This window comes from Corythoichthys intestinalis, chromosome 15, assembly GCF_030265065.1.
Source record: "Corythoichthys intestinalis isolate RoL2023-P3 chromosome 15, ASM3026506v1, whole genome shotgun sequence".
In the NCBI taxonomy this organism is placed as follows: domain Eukaryota; kingdom Metazoa; phylum Chordata; class Actinopteri; order Syngnathiformes; family Syngnathidae; genus Corythoichthys; species Corythoichthys intestinalis.
In genome coordinates this window covers 17,926,270-17,944,421 of record NC_080409.1, presented here as the reverse complement: position 1 = coordinate 17,944,421, position 18,152 = coordinate 17,926,270, and the positions used below count along the sequence as shown (strand labels likewise).

Sequence of the window (18,152 nt, the reverse complement as noted above, 5' to 3'; positions counted from 1 at the left end):
GACTGTCCACCAGAGGGCGCAGTCAAGCTACCTTTGGTTTAAAAATTATAATAAAAATAAATTATTAATAACAAGCGGTCCAGAATATGAATGGATGGATGAATCATAATAATAAATAATTAATGTTCTTTAAGTCGTCTTCTTATTGGCTGACGTCCCTGACGCCTTTAAGCTGAACTCATGTCACATATTAATTTGTACAGCTGTTCCCAATATGAAGAAATCCATTAAATACAGTGGGGAGAACAAGTATTTGATACACTGCCAGTGTATCAAATACTTGTTCTCCCCACTGTAGATGTGGAAAACAGGCACGTGCAAAGGGGGGCGGAGGGTGCTTGAGCACCTGCCCCTTTGCCTCTACGTGCCCAAAGTGCCCCTTTTGACTGGGCTTTTTTTTCTGCGTATCTGTGTGGTGGCCGACTGTGCAGGCACGCCACCGAGTACTTTACTTGAACACCGAAAACACCTTTTATAAAAAATGTATACATATATTTTTTTAAAGCCTTTGTGACCTGGGTGTGTGGTAAGGAGTCTGAGGACATCTGGTGGTTGAAAACAAACAGCGTTACCCTATTAACCCTTTAAGGTCTGGGCCTATTTTGTCTTATTTTGCATGCCTTTGAAGTTGCCTTTATATTTCAAAGAAAGAATTGTTTACGATGGCCTGGTTTGGTCCCTTTTTTTGTGACACCTTGAACTTCATGTCCAAACTGTTGTTTCCTTCACTGACCAATTATAAATCATCATTTTGGGCCCAAAAAGACCAAAAATTCCAAAATCGTTTTGTCAAAATTTTTAATATTGATGTCCAATTGACAACCAAACATGCGTAACGAACCGTTTTGAAACTTTGCAATATTTATTCAACATGTTAGGATGAACATTCAACCAAAAAAACTTAGAATAAATAGTCTTATATTTGACAATTCAACATAAACAACAGGTATAGCCATAGGCGTTTTTTGCCTTTATACATGCTCTAGTCAAAACAGGTTATATACAGCAGACCAAACAGTGAAGAACAGTGAAAAAATATACCATCTAACACAAAAAGTGTTTAGAGGCCATCTCTATATGAGTTTAGGTATTGCGGCCCATCACCTGATGAAAACTATGTACACACAATCAAGCTTCTTGAACACACATTTATATACACAAATTGAGAAGACTGATTGTGGGAAAAATATATATATATATAACATTGGGAAAAAAAGTGTTTTCAAAAATATTTACAATAAATAAGTTAAATTTTTTTCAGGCATGCCACTCCGAAAAGCAGTTTCGTCCTGGAATTAGACACAGGGCTACATCACACAGCCCACACTTCCACGGGGTGTCGGTCCTCTTTCCACCCTTCCATTTTCATTTCACTTTACTTTCATTGTCACTATAAATGTACATGAAAAAAAAGTCAGTATTTATGAAAATAATAAAGTATAAAATAAAAATATATACAGAAATAAATAATAATGGAAATCTATATGTATGACAATAGAAAGAATACCATAGCTGAATATGTGCTACATCTCTAACCTTCATATAGAAAGAAGACCACAAATTATACTTTGATCCGATATGCACATTTTATTATTATATACACAAACACACACTTATATTGCATCAAAATTAACTTTGTCTTGCAATATCAAAAGAAACTTTCAAAAGAAACTTTTTCAGCAGCATAATAAAAAAAAAAAAAAAAAAAAAGTGGGTTGGCTTACCTCTGCTCGTCGATGGCGTCACCCACGTGTTCAAATCCGTCACTATCTTCACTCGAGGACTCTTCCGAAGAAGACAATGATGACGAATTTGGACCATCCTCTTCCTCACGTTGATCAAAAAGCACAATTGCTTGCGCTAAATTTAGTTATCCGTTCATTCTCAAAGTCACACAAAGTCGCTCGCTCGCTCGATTCAAACGGCCGTCGGTCGCCACCTCGCTGCTTCAGAACACTCCTCCCTCTCGTTCGGTGGAACCTCGCACGGCAGTTATATTTATTAAAAAAAAAAAAAAAACGCATGTTGTGCTTCCACTGTGACTTCGAAAGGGTTCGTTTGATTTGTGTTTTTTTCATGGAGCTTCCGTTTTGAAAAAGGACAAGAAATGATGGAAATATAGACATAAACAAATGATCCATGCAGCGTTTTAATGTTTTTTTGAGAGGACAATAAAACTATAAAACTTAAATGACAATATCTCACGTTTTAGTTGGTCGATTGACTTCAAATAACAACGAGAGTAAACCGCAACTTCCGCACTTTAAAACGAGACCAACCAACGGCATGTGGGTGACGTAATTAAAACGCGAGGGCGCTTCAAAGACGACGTGCGCTGAGGACGCGCCGGCGCGTCCTTCGACTCTCAAGGGTTAAACCATCTTCGAGCAAATACTGTAGTGAAAATTCTTACATCAGGTTCATTGTGGGGATTTTAAAAAAATAATAATATGTTATTTTCTCTTATATAGTTTTCTACTTTAATAATGAATTACCCCCCTCTCCAAGACAATTTCGACCTCAGTTTCGACCATATTTGTCCGTTCTCTTCATATCGTTATCAAGAAAGGTACACATCTTTAAGTTCACTAATAATAAAATAATAGTTTTGAAAAAAAAAATGCTGATTGTGGCTCAGTGAACATCTAATTTGGTTTGTTCTCAGATGAACAACAAGTTGAGTAAGGAAGTTTTGATATAGAGGCTGAAGGAGGCAAAAACTGACTGAGTCACAGCCAGAACGTGTTGATCACAGTGTTGATTTCTATTCACTGTTAAAGTCTGTCACAGTCACAGCGAATTATACTGTAAAGCTGGTTAAAACTTGAAGTTATTTTGTTGTAAGGTGTATTACATTTTTGTTCATGTGCCCCTTTTGACCCATGAGCACCTGCCCCACCATTGGTCTCTGCACGGCCGTGGTGGGAAACATACTTAAAATCTGACTGTTAGTTAGGCACATCAGTCTCAGAGTTTTAAGGTTGTGTGTTTGAATCCAGGCTGTGATAGGTTTGGATGCTCTTCAGGCTTGCATTTTTTTTGTCCGGGTACTGCAACCACATCCCACATTCCAAAAAACATGCTCCTCTGGTCAATTTAAGACTTGGAATTGTCTGCTGGTGTGAATGTCAATGGTTTCATGTCTATAGTACTTCATGTGCCCGCCCTGCAATTGGCAATTGGCTGGCGACCAGTTCAGGGTGTGCCTACTCTCACCTGAAGGCAGCGGGGATGGGCTCCATCATCAGACTCAACCTCATGAGAATAAATGGAATGAATATTTGTTGGATATGTCTTTGGTAGGTTGTTCCCATACTTGGCGTGGAGAATTATTCAAACAAAATTATTATTATTATACCGTAATTTTTGGACTATAAGGCAAAAGAGTCCTGCGGTTTATAATCCAGTGCGGTTTATTTGTTGATTTATTTGGGTTAACAGGTAACACTTTCTTTGACAATGGCATCATAAGACTTTCATAAGACCATCCTAATCATGACATGACACTGTCACGGGCATGAATGACTGCTTGTGACAGATGTCATTAAGTGTCATCTGGCAAATTTTGTCACCAACTTCATTTATGTCCAGCTCGGATCTTTTAAATCCATTAAAAAGTGCAAAAATTTGCCGGATGACACTAAATGAAATCTCATGAGCATTCATTAATAATTAATGATGACAATGTCATGTCACAATTATGACTGTCTTATGACGCCGCTGTCAAATAAAGTGTTACCGGTTAATATTCTTTTCATTCATTCATTTTCCGAGCCGCTTATCCTCATGAGGGTCACGGGGTGTTTGAGCCAATTCCAGATAACTATTGGCAGTAAGCGGGGGACACCCTGAATCAGTTGCCAGCCAGACGCAGGGCACAAGGAGACGAACAACCATTCGCGCACACACTCATACCTACAGACAATTTAGAGTGTTCCATCAGCCTGCTACTCTGCCTTCGTGCTGTAGGGTTAATATCTTTTAGTATGAATATCTCATCATAGAGTGAGGACGGCTGCGGCTTCTAATCAGGTGCGGTTTATCCATGAACAAATGCTGATTTTGTGTCAAATTTGGTGGGTGGTGGTCTTTTTTCAGGTCCACCTTATAGTACAAAAATTACAGTAATTATTGTTAATTCCTGCAATTTTAAAATAAACTTTTTAGTGACCAATTTGCTATGGCTGACATTTTAACCTTCAATATCTTGCCATACTTACTTCACGTACTGCCCGTAACGCAAGGCAATTTGCTCTGTCTCCATCTTGCCACTAGACGGTACACTAGTTAATTAATTCATTCTGTACTGTATTCAGTAGGCCTGCACAATATATCGTGATTCGTTTGAACATCGCCGTCGCACTGTACACATGCGCAATAGTCCCATCACAGGACCTCTGTTTTGCTTCGTAAAAGCTGCAAGTCTGCATTAACATGGCCTCCTGGATCCCTTCTATATACAGCAATCTTTTATATGAATACAATGTGGTCATGGTGAGTCAACCATAGTCTTCCCAAACAGAGCTATTCAAGTCCTCTTGTGAAAATTCTTTAAGTTTTAATACCGCAATATATCACAAAACCCCCAAAAAGTCCCAATGTCAGTTTTTTTTTCCAGTATCGCTCAGCCCTAGTATTTACACTGACTAAGAAATCCAGTATCCTAGAAGTCAGTGGAGCTGCATGGCTACGGGGCTTCAGAAACTTAGTGATTACCAGAGGTAACCATAGCTGAGTTAATTGTCCATTTTGTAGAGACTATCATTTGCATAAGATACAGTATATGGCATGACCCGCTTTACCTTAACTTATGTGTATGTCACGCTGTTAAATTGGCATGTGTGTTGGTATCACATACCACTCTCCACCCAGGGCTTGCCATCACCTTCCTCTATTACCGAATTTCTTCCCTGTAAATTACTTTGTAAAATTATTTTGTCTGCGATCCTTGTGAGGATAAGCAGTTCAGAAGATACACAGAGTTGACCATTTTACTTTAAGTTATCCAGTGTCCATTGTTTGTTAAAAATTTAGCAAACGTTTGTAAGTAATTACATCAGTCAAAAACAAAAATGTAACCTATAACCAGTGTAAGCAATAGCATAGAGTTTGTATATTTATGCATTCTTTATTTTGCCTGTATTGCTTTCTTTACATAGCACATGGTTACTAACAGAGCAACACTCATCTAAAGGAAGCATTTGTAACCTTTTTGAACATGAATTTGACAATGCAACAGATTAAATATGGGCAAAACAATATTCCCTCTTTCAGTGCATTTTTGGCAGTAATCCCTCACAGAGAAGCAGCAAGTCATACATTAGATGAACTGTCACCTTCTCTACCCTAACTCTAATGATGGAGATCAATGACTTCTGTTATAGCTCCATGCCCAATGTGTAACATTAAAATGATTGTCCTTTTAAATTAACCCCAAACATGTCAAGACCAAGCTAGAAAGATTCTTCAGTCAGAAATTCAGCCAATAAAGAAAAATCTTCCCAATATCTTGCACGCTACCTTTGGTCTACAAGTTATGCTCTTTTCACCTTATTGTCATTTCTAACAGTTTGACAGTTACATCAAGTGCTCTCCCTAAGTAAGGCACAGCACACATTCTCAACCACACTCAATGCCTCGCCAATTTCATCCACCCCCCTTCACAACTGCTTATTTTGCACATGGAAGACCAGTAAGCCTTCTGGATTTCCACACCCTTGAATGGGGGAGAAACAAATGGTGGGCACTGCAGGGAGAAAGGTACAGTTTGGGGGCACGAGGACTGTCCATTTTAGATTGGTAAGTAGAGAAGCACTCTAAACCAGATTAGTTTAAGATGTGGTTTTCCACCTTCAGGGTTAATCTCTACAGAGAATGAAGGTCTAAGAAGCTGTTATCTATCTTGCGTGCCGCCATCACTTAATCTGGAGTAAACAACAGTACGTTGCTTCTTCCTGATGTTCTTCATCATCCAGACAAAGGTTTGTGACTATGAAGGACTACTGCCATGCTTTTTTAAAAATTTTATAACATTCAAAACAGTCGGAAGGATTCTAAATCAAACATATACCATCTGCATTCAGTGGCTCTACAAGGAAAGATATGAGTACAGTATATTTATCCTGATCAGTGCTCACAAAGTAATTTACTATTGCACTTAGAGAAAACAATCAATTGCATGAACTAAAGGGCTCCATAGAACTAGTGTCACATCCAACATCATGCCAACACAGATTGAATCATTCAGATACCTCCACTAGCATGTCTTCAGAGAGCACATGGGCCTCATTGACACAATGGGCCAGCATAGCTACAATCTTTAACACGCAACAGTGTAGTTTCTGAGAGTCAACCTACGTTGGCCAATCTTTACTCAACCAGTGTGTTTGTTCTAAACAAACTTCTGGCCCACAAAGGAGGGAGGTGGGATCCCCTGGCAAGCTCCAGCCCTGTGGGTAACATCCAGGAAAGGGGCCCTGAAGGCAGATCCCCCTGCCATGCTGGCATCAGTGTACGAGCCAACACTCTGCAGCACACGACTGGAAGGCCGGTGGTACAAAGCCAACTGCCTGGAGCTGTACCCGCACATCCCGATCCCCACGGCCCCTAGAAGCATAGCAATCCCAGGCATGGTCTTCTCGGGTGGACGCACCACACACACATTGTGGTAGGCTTGGGTCTGAGAGAACAAAAGAAAAAAAACAGCATGAACTTGGACGGATTACAAGTTAACTGCTAGCTTCAATAGTAAAACACCAAGTGGAGAAATTGCACATCATGTCCATGGAAATGTAGCGATATTCTTTATTCGGGGCTCAGTGAGTCCAACTTGCATCTTTTTACCAAACTATTTTCCATTGTATGAGCCTCACAACAGTCTTCTTCTCATTTGAGTGCCATCAGTTTGCCCATTAAAATATAACCCACGATCTCTTTTACTATTTGTCTTTGGAAAAACCACCAAACTTGTCTAATATGAAACACGGGCAATTTCCTGTGCATTCCTTTCACGTAAAGAAAGCAGAGCAAAAAGCTAATCTTTTCCAAAAGAGTTGTGTCACAGGCAGTTAAAAAGCCATGCCTGAAACTCAGTCACCCAATTCTCATTTCCATTTACTACTCAATGGGTTGTCACTGGCTTACATTTTTTCATTGTTTGTGTCACTGAAAAGGTAATTATGTGACGTGAGCTAAAACTGCATCCTATAATTAGGGAGAATGTTGCAAGGAATGACTGTGTGTGCGTGTGAGTGTATCTCTTCAGTACAATATCTGTGCATTTCATCGCATTGCACACACTGCGCATCATAATTGTCACCAGGCAGACAAATGGCAACCTGATGGCTGTGTAAAGCTTAGTGAAATACAGTTGATGTATACTTAGCCTCAGGCTAAGCGGTGTATGTACCTATAAAAATCACTACCCTGAAAGCAGTGCTTACATCAGTCTTATAGAACTAGTCTTCCAAGGACCAATATAGATTAAAACAGCACTATACGCTACTGTATTAATATGTAGGAGGGAGAGGGTAGTCCTTTTGTTAACATGCATCTAAATCAAAATAAACTTTTAACACACCAAATACTTACAGGTAAATTAACACAACCGCACACCGTATTCAAACACACCAAATATGCTTTACCTTTCAATTTTGTGCTCATGTACTTGTGTAAAAGCAAATCAGCAGTAACTCTTCTACCCACAAGAATAAAAGGCAAAAAACAAAAGTTACAATTAAATCTCACCTTCAGTAACCTGATGTAGCCTGGGGTCAATCTTGGGAGTCTGAAAATCATTTTGCCAGTCTTGTTGATGACTCGGGTCTTTGCAGACCCCTTCCTGGACTCCCAGGAGGGGAAACCGGGTGACAAAGGTTCTACCCAGCTGATTTCAGTCACCTCAGCCTGTGCTCAGATATCTGGTCAAAAGCAGACTCGCCTGCACTGATAATGCTTCCTTATATAACGGGCTTCGGCAGTTGGCGTTTCTAATGGGATTACAATACAGTACTTGGCATGCGGGGACAAAGTAAACAGAAGCAAGACTGATCCTTCTGCAGGGATACAGTAGGTGCAACTTAAAAAATAGGGACATTTTGACAACATTTTCCTAAACTCAGTCATTGTGAGCGTTGTCTTTTGGAGTGCGTGTGTGCACTACAACTGACTGGCGACTAGTTGAGGGTGTAGTCCATAGGCCGAGTTTGACTTTTGGGGCAGGGGTGGCACAACATGTTGATGACCCCGAAACGCAGTGTCAGCAATAAAATTAACTTACAAAAATATTTATAATAATAAATTGACAATGAGCGTTTCAATTAGTTGCTTCAATTAAAAAAAAAAGTTGTTGCAATCAAAAAAATGCGAAATTAAATTTGAAACTCAAAATAATGCATGTTAAAGCAATTTAAAAAAAAAATTTTTTTTTCGATTGAACCAACTTTTTTGATTGAAGTAATGTTAATTTGTGTTTGGGCCACATTTTGGCTAGGATGTTTTTGTCTTTATTATTCAATCAAAAAATACTTTGCTTCGAAAAAATATATTTTCAGGGCCATAGTATCAGTGGGACATTTGTGTATAAATCATTCAATCCCCATAAAAAGTTGCTTCAGTCAAAAAATATTTTCAATCAAAGAAAAAAAATAATTTAATAAATAATATTGCCCTCCCCTAATTTATATGCAAAGCAAATGACCATCTAAGGTGCTAGTCACATGATCTATTCGAAAATTAATTTTGGCCCATTATAAAAATTTATTTTGTTGTTCATTTCATTCATTTTTGTTGTAGTTTTATTGTTTTACAACTTTCATATACATATAGGCGAGTTATTTTCATGCAATGACACTTTTAGGCCACCAGGGGGCCTGGTCCCCCCTTAAAATCCGCTTATGGTGTAGTCCACCTTTCACCCGAAGTCACATGGAATAAGCTCCAGCACCCTGCGAGGCTGGGACCCTGACAAGGATAAGCGGTGTTGAAAATGTGTGAATGTCGAAATGTATTCAAAGTTTATTACGCTAACTGACCTATTATTTTACACTATTGTACACTTAGACTTTTGACAGTTATGTACTTACTGTATATTCTTATTTAGTTTAGTGACCCATGAGAGACAACATAAGAACCAATGTAGCAACACAACTGTGTCAGGGTGTACCTCACAATTCATTATTAAATTAAGCTATGTGTGATAAAAATGGGTTTGTAGTAAATGTATCTGTGTCTATCACCACCATCAAACATGAGTATTAGATTCAATTTCGGCAATAAATTTAACTGTACATTAAAAAGAGGTCTGTCGGATGCCCCGAGCCAGCGAGCAATTGCTGCTGACGCCAGCTGTTGGTGAATGAGCTGTGTGTATATATATATATATATATATATATATACACACTCACCGGCCACTTTATTAGGTACACCTGTCAAACTGCTCGTTAACATTTAATTTCTAATCAGCCAATCACATGGCGGCAACTCAGTGCATTTAGGCATGTAGACATGGTTTAAGACAATCTCCTGCAGTTCAAGCCGAGCATCAGTATGGGGAAGAAAGGTGATTTGAGTGACTTTAAACGTGGCATGGTTGTTGGTGCCAGAAGGGCTGGTCTGAGTATTTCAGAAACTGCTGATATACTGGGATTTTCAGGCACAACCATCTCTAGGGTTTACAGAGAATGGTCCGAAAAAGAAGAAATATCCAGTGAGCGGCAGTTCTGTGGGCGGAAATGCCTTGTTGATGCCAGAGGTCAGAGGAGAATGGCCAGACTGGTTCGAGCTGATAGAAAGGCAACCGTGACTCAAATAACCACCCGTTACAACCAAGGTAGGCAGAAGAGCATCTCTGAACGCACAGTATATCGAACTTTGAAGCAGATGGGCTACAGCAGCAGAAGACCACGCCGGGTGCCACTCCTTACAGCTAAGAACAGGAAACTGAGGCTACAATTTGCACAAGCTCATCGAAATTGGACAATAGAAGATTGGGAAAACGTTGCCTGGTCTGATGAGTCTCGATTTCTGCTGTGACATTCGGATGGTAGGGTCAGAATTTGGCATCAACAACATGAAAGCACGAATCCATCCTGCCTTGTATCAACGGTTCAGGCTGGTGGTGGTGGTGTAATGGTGTGGGGAATGTTTTCTTGGCACTCTTTGGGCCCCTTGGTACCAATTGAGCATCGTTGGAATGCCAAAGCCCACCTGAGTATTGTTGCTGACCATGTCCGTCCCTTTATGACCACAATGTACCCAACTTCTTATGGCTACTTTCAGCAGGATAATGTGCCACGTCATGAAGCTGGAATCATCTCAGACTGGTTTCTCGAACATGACAATGAGTTCACTGTACTCAAATGGCCTCCTGTCACCAGATCTCAATCCAATAGAGCATCTTTGGGATGTGGTGGAACGGGAGATTTGCATCATGGATGTGCAGCCGACAAATCTGCACCGTGTGATGCCATCATGTCAATATGGGCCAAACTCTTCCAGCACCTTGTTGAATCTATGCTACGAAGAATTGAGGCAGTTCCGAAAGCAAAAGGGGGTCCAACCCGTTACTAGCATGGTGTACCTAATAAAGTGGCCGGTGAGTGTGTATATATATATATATACATATATATATATATATATACATACATATATAGCCCATATGTGCTGTACACCCATCGTCATAGGTTTTGACATTTCTCATTTGACTGAATAGTGACGTGCCTCAAAACATTTGACCGCGGGTGTATGTACTATATAATGTGTGACACAAGGTAGGATAAGAACTTGAACAATGAGAAAACAGTTGAGTTGTAAGGCAGCTGAAATTGTACCTGACAATATGTTGCTTACCATTCAATAATTGTAATATATCAGCTTGTTTTAAAATAAACAGCGTGTAGGAAATTATATTATATATTTTATTATAATTTATTACATTATTATAATTATACAGCAGCAATTTTCTTATTGAAAACATTGAGGGCAATTTTTTTTTTTTTTTTTTTTTAAAGAAATTATGTTTTTTGACAAATACATTTTTATGCCATAAGAGGTTGTGTTTTCACCAATTGGAAAAGTTAAGCCAGGTATCAATATAAATGAAAAATGTTTGGCACATTGATTGAAATGTAAAATATGACAGTAGGATGCGTGTTAAATGACTAATAAAATGACTACCTGGAAATTAATCATAAAAGTTATACATATACTCTATATTTATATAATTATATTCATATTCATTATCAACCTACAACTATTTATTTTTTCAAAATAATCATATTTGACATCGTCTTTAGAGTTGTTGTGAAAAATGTCAGAGGATGAAGGTAAAGGCTGCTTCTCAAGCTTTCAATCATCCTTGCTCCATAACCCAACATCTTGCATGCAGCTCCTGATGGTGGGCAATTAATGATGACTTTGTTGTGTTTCTGACACCTTTCATCGAATGATGATGCAAATTGTGGTCACCTTCTAAGATTTTTCATAATGTTTTTTTTTGTTTTTTTACCCATTTCAGCCTTTTATTTTTGACAGCTCTTTCACAAGGTTTATGAACATTAACATGTGATGAAGAACTATTTATGAATGGTTAACTGTGAGCAATATAGACACCAGCCATTCTTTGAGCAAAATTTTTTGAAATAGTGAAACAAGCAAAATAATGTACATTTTACAACATTTGTTATTGTGATTAAACACACTCCTGACTTGTCTGTTAACACAAATCCCAAATAAAACATTCAGATCTCTACACTGTGGAGTCAAACTCTTTCAGCTCTGAAAAGAACAACAACACTTACTCAACATGACACAATGTCACTTCCCAGCCATGATAATTCCCTGTCCTTTTCATGAACTCCTCCCTGGTTAAATGAACCAGAATAGAATACAGCTAGCGTCGGGCTTCCCAGGGGGCAATGGTGCTCAACGCCCAATATGCATCCAGCATGCTGTGATTCTAAATCAAGTACAAAGTTGGATAAAAGCAACAAGTGTTTTGGAACAAGTTGCTAAAGCAGCACCCACTCAATTCACTCACTGCCTTGACAGCAGTAGATGTCAAATCCATTTTATTTAAAGTAAACATATTAATTATTTAGCACCAAGGGTAATACTCCAATATATGCGACAGTAGTGACAGAAGATCAGGGTTTGAAACGCACACATTATTTCAAATTGCAACAGTGGTTTTTGCAGAAGATTGGCATGTTTGAGAAGCTATTTGCTTAGTTGGATAGTGTAAAATGTCATGAGAGCAAACAAAACATGACTCCCTGCAGTGCTGACATTTGCTTTGCTGGTAATTGGGGGTAAGATAAGACGGACAAGTGTTACCAATTTCCATTCATTTGAACAACAGAGCAAAAACAACAGTGAGGTAAATAACAGATCGATACAACTACAGTTTCTTAATTGGAATGAACAAAGTGCTTTGTTTTATGCTTTTATGAAGCAAAAGTATTCCACAACACACTAAACAAAAAAACATGTTTAAATCACATCATACAGAGAGATTAGACAAAAAATGAAGTATGAAGCTAACAATAAATAAGTAATGTAGCGTTAATCCTTCCATATCTTGCTGTATTATTAAGGCTCTGAGTTGAGTCTCATTGCTTCACTTCATGGGAAAAATGTCTGTTATCCAATATTGGAACAATCCTGCAACTGCAGTGGCTTCTTCTGAAACAAAACAAGAGTGTGGTACTTGAATAGAATAAATTAAAACTTGAAGACGCTATCTAATACTTGCATGGTGACAAAGCAAACAAAGTGTCAGCAAGAATTATATTTAGGGGTGTATAATATGAACCTTGGGGGAAGACCAGTCAAGTACTCGTACTTAATCAGAGGAACTACAGGGCGGTGAAAAATACAGAATGCTTAAGTGAAAAGCTGCTTTGGGCTTGCAATCAGAGCACTTCTTTCCAGACACATTCATTATTGAACTAGGTAAAAATGGTATCTTCAGAATATAAAAACTAGGGCTGCAACTAATGATTATTTTTATAATTGATTAATCGGACGATTAATTAAACAATTAATCAGATCATTGCAATTTTTTTCAATTGCCTTCACAAGTTAACTTGAAGTTGTTTTAGGCATGTTGTAATTAACAATGAAGACAAAATAGATGACTATTTCCTTCAAAAATATTTTATTACGGCTTCCTATGGTGCAGCACGTCACATGAGGCCAAACACTGCTAAATGCGTGCTAATATAATAAGAAAATATCACACATTGTGAATTTATGACAGAAACTCTGGCGGATTTTCATCTCGTTCTCGTGTCGTGTGACGACAACTGGCATACATCTCGTAATGTTGAAAAAAAAACTGAAAAAAAAAAATCGAATAAAGACGATTCAGACTGTTATTAAAGTTTTTTGTTTTTTTTTCAATCAGTTGTTCATAAATACCATCTAAATCCAGTTTCAATGTACACTCTCTTGTCTCACAGTTCACAGTTTGAATGGGAGTTTGTGTTGAAAGGAGACTCTAAGCTGTTATATCAGTGGGTTTACGTGTTGTTTCTTTATTAAAAAAAATATATATATGGCGAAGCTTTGAATCTTCTTGTACTCTGTACAATTACAATAAAAGTTTTCTATTCTTTTCAATTCTAAAAATCAGATTTTAAACCTAGGCCCGTAATGAGCCATGATCATGAATTTTAAATGTTTAATCAAATAGCAACTGTACTGTACGTTTGGCGAAATATATGGTTTATCTAGGTCTTATGTTGTATCTCCAGCTTAATGGGGCTGAAACAACTGTTTTTTTCAGCACTGCCATGGTGACAATCATGCTATCAGGGCTCCATTGACTATAGCTTTTTACGGTGATTGTGCATGCCCATAACTCTAGGTGAATCTACTCAGTGTTGATTTAACTAATTGAGATGACCGACTTTAGACCCAGGTGACCAGTGTTTCCTATTTTAGGGTCAGAGTTGACTGATGAATCTGGCTTTTGATGATCCACATTTTTGGAACACCCTCCAGGTGTATTCGGAAACAAAGTGCATATTAGTGATTATGGCACGGCTGACAAGAAAGCACTTTCCCCGACTAGCCCACAATGTGTTTGATGAGCATCCAACAAAAATTACATCTTATCAAGAATTTTCTTGGGGCTATGCGGGTTGGACTACTAAACTCATCAGTGCCGTTAAATATAGTATGCATGATGATTTAAGTGCTGAAAACATTTGCAGGGCCACACAACAATGTAATACTGAATTGATTAGCTGTATTGTTGCACTCTTTCTCTCCACTCAGTTGTGCATATTTTTTTGGACTATGGCTAAAACCAAGACCCGAGTACGTACATGGGTTGTTTGACATGTACAGACTGAGAGCTGTGTCTTTCCACCTGTGGCTGTCCTACACAATTGTGTGATACCTAGCAATAACAACTTCAAATTCAGATATTTTATTGTCATTGACACCAACTCTAACAAGATGACAACAGATGCAACGAAATTCTGTTCGATGAGTGAGCATCGGGCCGCTGCAGACTTTGTTCCGCGCCGCCACTTCTCTCTCTTCTTCAAAGAGAGACTTGCCCAGTTTCTCCCACTACTGATAAATAAATGTTTCTCAAAGTTTTTTATGTTGTGTACTATTTTTGACACAGTTATTTCACTTTTTCACAATTTTGGAGCCTCGTTTTATATACTTGACAATTTGATTGTATCACCTTACAGAACCTGCGTCTGCTTACCATTTAGTTTTTGTTTTTTTTTTCTAACTGAAGGTAAAGTAAACGTGTGGCAATAAATGAAAGGGTGAGCTAGACCTGGCCTGGCCCGTTGGACTTGAATTTGACAACTGTATACAGCTGTTACAAAGCAATCACTAACCTGCAGCCATTAGGGTGTTGCTTCTGAGTTCTTGCAGTGCCTTTTCCAGTCTGTCTGTGTCTTTGCCTTGGATACATAACTGGAGAGTATGAAGATGCTTCAAAAGAGAGGATGGCCTGCTTCCACTGGTGATGCTGCTCACAAGATTCTCCAGCATAGCAGACAGATGAGGGAGCTTTTCTGTATGCACTAAAGCTGAAGATCCATAGGACACCACATTATGCCAATTCAAGCTTAAATGAACCAAAATGTGAATGCTTTGACATTTAAAACTAGCATTCTGAAGTGACATAAAATGTATGAGCCACAATGCGCAGTACTCACCATCTGATTTATAAACTTCCATTGTTGTCCTGAGGAATTCTGCCAACTGAGCAGCTCTCATCCCATCTTCCTCCCCACTGGTTTCTTTTTGGTATGTGAACTCCAGGGCAGAAGCCCGAGGCATCAAACCCAATGAGAGCATCTTTTCTTTGTGACGTTTCTTTTTCAGTTTCCTTTTCTTGTTCCGACTAATGTGCACTCCATCCATCAGCGTCTCATTCTGAACAATAGTGGACTCTATTGTTGGAGCTTTTTCATCTTTCTGTCCTTGGAGGTTCAGTCTCTTTTTCCTCCTTTTTCTTCTTCTTTTCTGTTCATTTATTTCGACATCATGGTCCAGCTCCTCTTCGCACTGCTGTATGCCATGTTCTGCAGGTCATGAGAACATTTTTAATTGTGCAGGGAGGAAAAAACAGCACGCATTAAAAAAAAAAAAACAGAAGTAAAAGGCATCCTACTCATTTCAACTCAAAGCACAAAATGTAGGCTTACAAAATAGGTTATTTTGACCACTGTAATCAAACAATTGTAAAAACAAGCAAACCTACTCTGTTTGATAAAATATTTAAAGAACAGTAATCATTTCTTAATATGAATGACTTTTCTAATAAAAATCATTTCATCTCACACAGTCATTCTGATTAAACTTTATTGACTGCCTGTGAATCTAATTTTACAGGTGGTACCAATGCAGTTAGGGGCTTGTGAAAATGTAAAATGACTTTACAGATGCTCTTGTGCAAATTAATCTCTGTTCACCGAGGTGAAATATTAGGATGGGTTTAATCTCACTCTGGATGATAAATACAAAGAGCTTTGCAATGTATGTGAGACTTCCTACAATTTGAGCAAAGACACAGGCAAGAAAAACATAGCCACTATGTGAAAAATATATTTGTGAAATTCAAAACCTTTTAACCATTAAAAAGAAAAAGAAAAGCACACCAGGAGGAATATGGCTTTCTTTGTTTATGACCCATCCAATCAGAAGACCATATGTGCTGCATTTAAGGGACAACAAAATGTTCACGGTCCGTTTCTGTTTTTATAGAGTGAAATAAAACTGAATGGAGTTCAACAAGCAGCTGAAAATCACAAGTTCACAATAATACAATGTAAAATGTCTTACCAGATGGACTGTCACCACAATTTATACCGTCGAGTTGGTTTGGTGTGACATATGTCACTGAATGTGCATCGTAGTCTTCAGGAGGAGGTAGAACGGTGTACATTCGCTTACTTTGAATGATTGTTCTTGGTGACAGTGCTGCATTTAAAAAAAGGTTGTTAAAGACAATGCAACAGTGCAAACAAAACACACACATAGAAAAAACTGGAAATAAAATTGTTCTCACAGTGAGGAATATCCTGATGGGGAGGTTTTCTTTTCACATGTTTTTTATTTACTAATGTATCCACTAGCATGCATGGTGAAGAGGCTTCTTTTTCCAATTTAGTGGCTTCAGGGTAAAGCTTTTGGAGTACCTTGGACTGGAATACTATATAAAACAGACACAAAGTGTAAAATACTGTAAATTTTTAATCACATACACTAAGCAGTAGATTCACACTTCAAAATAACTCAATAAATTAAAGAAAACGTTTGTGAGATAATAAGTACACCGAGAAAAAAAAAGTTGTGCTATTATATATAGGCCTGTAAGTGTAAAATGATGGGTCAGGAGGAAAGATGGGTCTCAGACAGCTACTCAGTAACATAGTAAACATTCTGGGATAAATCCAAGTAATACATTTTCAAAGGTCCACTTTTACCATGGAAAACGAATACAAACATTCATGCTTATTTCGTTGTTGAGTTTAAGTTGTTCATGTCAACAGTCAAGAGAACTAGTCGAGTTCAAGTAGGAGGGACTTTTTGTCACATAACCAGTATTTTTCTGACCCTTTTGTACATGGACAGTGTTGGTACAATCAATCGCAATTTGCCATTTACTGTCAATACCATTACAGACAGCATAGTTGTGGCGATATGCATAAGACAGTGGCACAAGTGATTATGTTGTCTACAGCTAAAAGCTCGAAACATGGCAAGCTAGCTGGCTAGCAACGTTAGGTACCACAGAAACAAATTCGTAGTGCGTAGCAGACACATGTGTGACATACCTTCTTTCCTATGTGTCATGTCAGCTGGAGGAACTGGAAACCAAGACGTTAAAGTGCCAATAAGAACACTAGCTAACTTAGCTAGCCGTCATTAGCGTTAGCTTTCCACATTACTCTGACCCATTCAAAGACTAAATAAATTATATTCAAGCAACTAAAACATTAGACTATTTCGCCAAAAGAGATAGGCGACGCGTGTTTCTTACTCTCCAGCAACTAGTTTCACGACTACAATGATTCAGGACTAACAGTGGCAACAACCAATGTTTCTGTCTGGTCGAGCTCCATTCAAAATATTAGCACTTGGAGCCCAGCCCAGCCGATGTCGATGGAACTTTTTTTTTTTTTTTTTTTTTTAAATAAATCATGGATCAGTGCAACTTTACAACACACGTGCCAGGCACGAGTACATATTTTAATTAAAGTAATAACTATTAACTGTAAAAAATAATAATAATGATAATGACAATTCATAAATAAATAAATAACTGAAAAAACTAATGACGTTCGGAGAAGCCACCGACTTTACCAAAACCAACAAAGCAATACTGCATTATGCACAACAGCCCCACCAGTGTTTGAATACTGCAATTACATTAGTCGAGCCAGCTGCGAGCACCATGAAAGTCTGGCTGAGAGAGACTGAGTGAGGAGAGGGAAAATCAGAAAAAAGGTATTGTGCACCCTGTGATCGGCATCAAACACAGCATGCTGAGTTGGGTTTGATGTAGATTCCAGACTTGGCTTGAGATTTCAACTTGTGAACAGAAGGAGGATCCACCTAGAAAGCCACCATTTAAGAAGGTAAACCTGAATTGTAATCTTTTTGTGCATTGTACC

The 18,152-nt window shown here is 38.3% G+C and overlaps 2 protein-coding genes across 3 annotated transcripts; both read right to left on the bottom strand.

Moving 5' to 3' along the window:
- Positions 1–5,108: 5,108 nt before the first annotated feature.
- zgc:193593 (uncharacterized protein LOC564090 homolog) lies at positions 5,109–7,955 on the bottom strand. The gene is made up of 2 exons (XM_057859857.1): positions 7,747–7,955; positions 5,109–6,679 (listed from the first exon to the last, which is right to left on the bottom strand). Exons 1-2 carry the CDS (start codon positions 7,795–7,797, stop codon positions 6,392–6,394), a joined length of 339 nt encoding a protein of 112 aa, XP_057715840.1. The 5' UTR covers positions 7,798–7,955; the 3' UTR covers positions 5,109–6,391.
- Positions 7,956–10,745: 2,790 nt separating this feature from the next.
- LOC130931120 (glutamate-rich protein 1) lies at positions 10,746–17,814 on the bottom strand. 2 transcript variants are annotated; one of them, XM_057859633.1, is made up of 6 exons: positions 17,313–17,814; positions 16,544–16,687; positions 16,318–16,455; positions 15,189–15,557; positions 14,865–15,059; positions 10,746–12,678 (listed from the first exon to the last, which is right to left on the bottom strand). In XM_057859633.1, the coding sequence occupies exons 1-6, from the start codon at positions 17,329–17,331 to the stop codon at positions 12,617–12,619; spliced, it is 927 nt and encodes a 308-aa protein (XP_057715616.1). In that variant the 5' UTR covers positions 17,332–17,814; the 3' UTR covers positions 10,746–12,616. The 2 variants fall into 2 exon arrangements, with proteins under 2 accessions (XP_057715616.1, XP_057715615.1); XM_057859632.1 differs by having other exon boundaries at positions 10,757–12,681; positions 17,313–17,811.
- Positions 17,815–18,152: the final 338 nt, after the last annotated feature.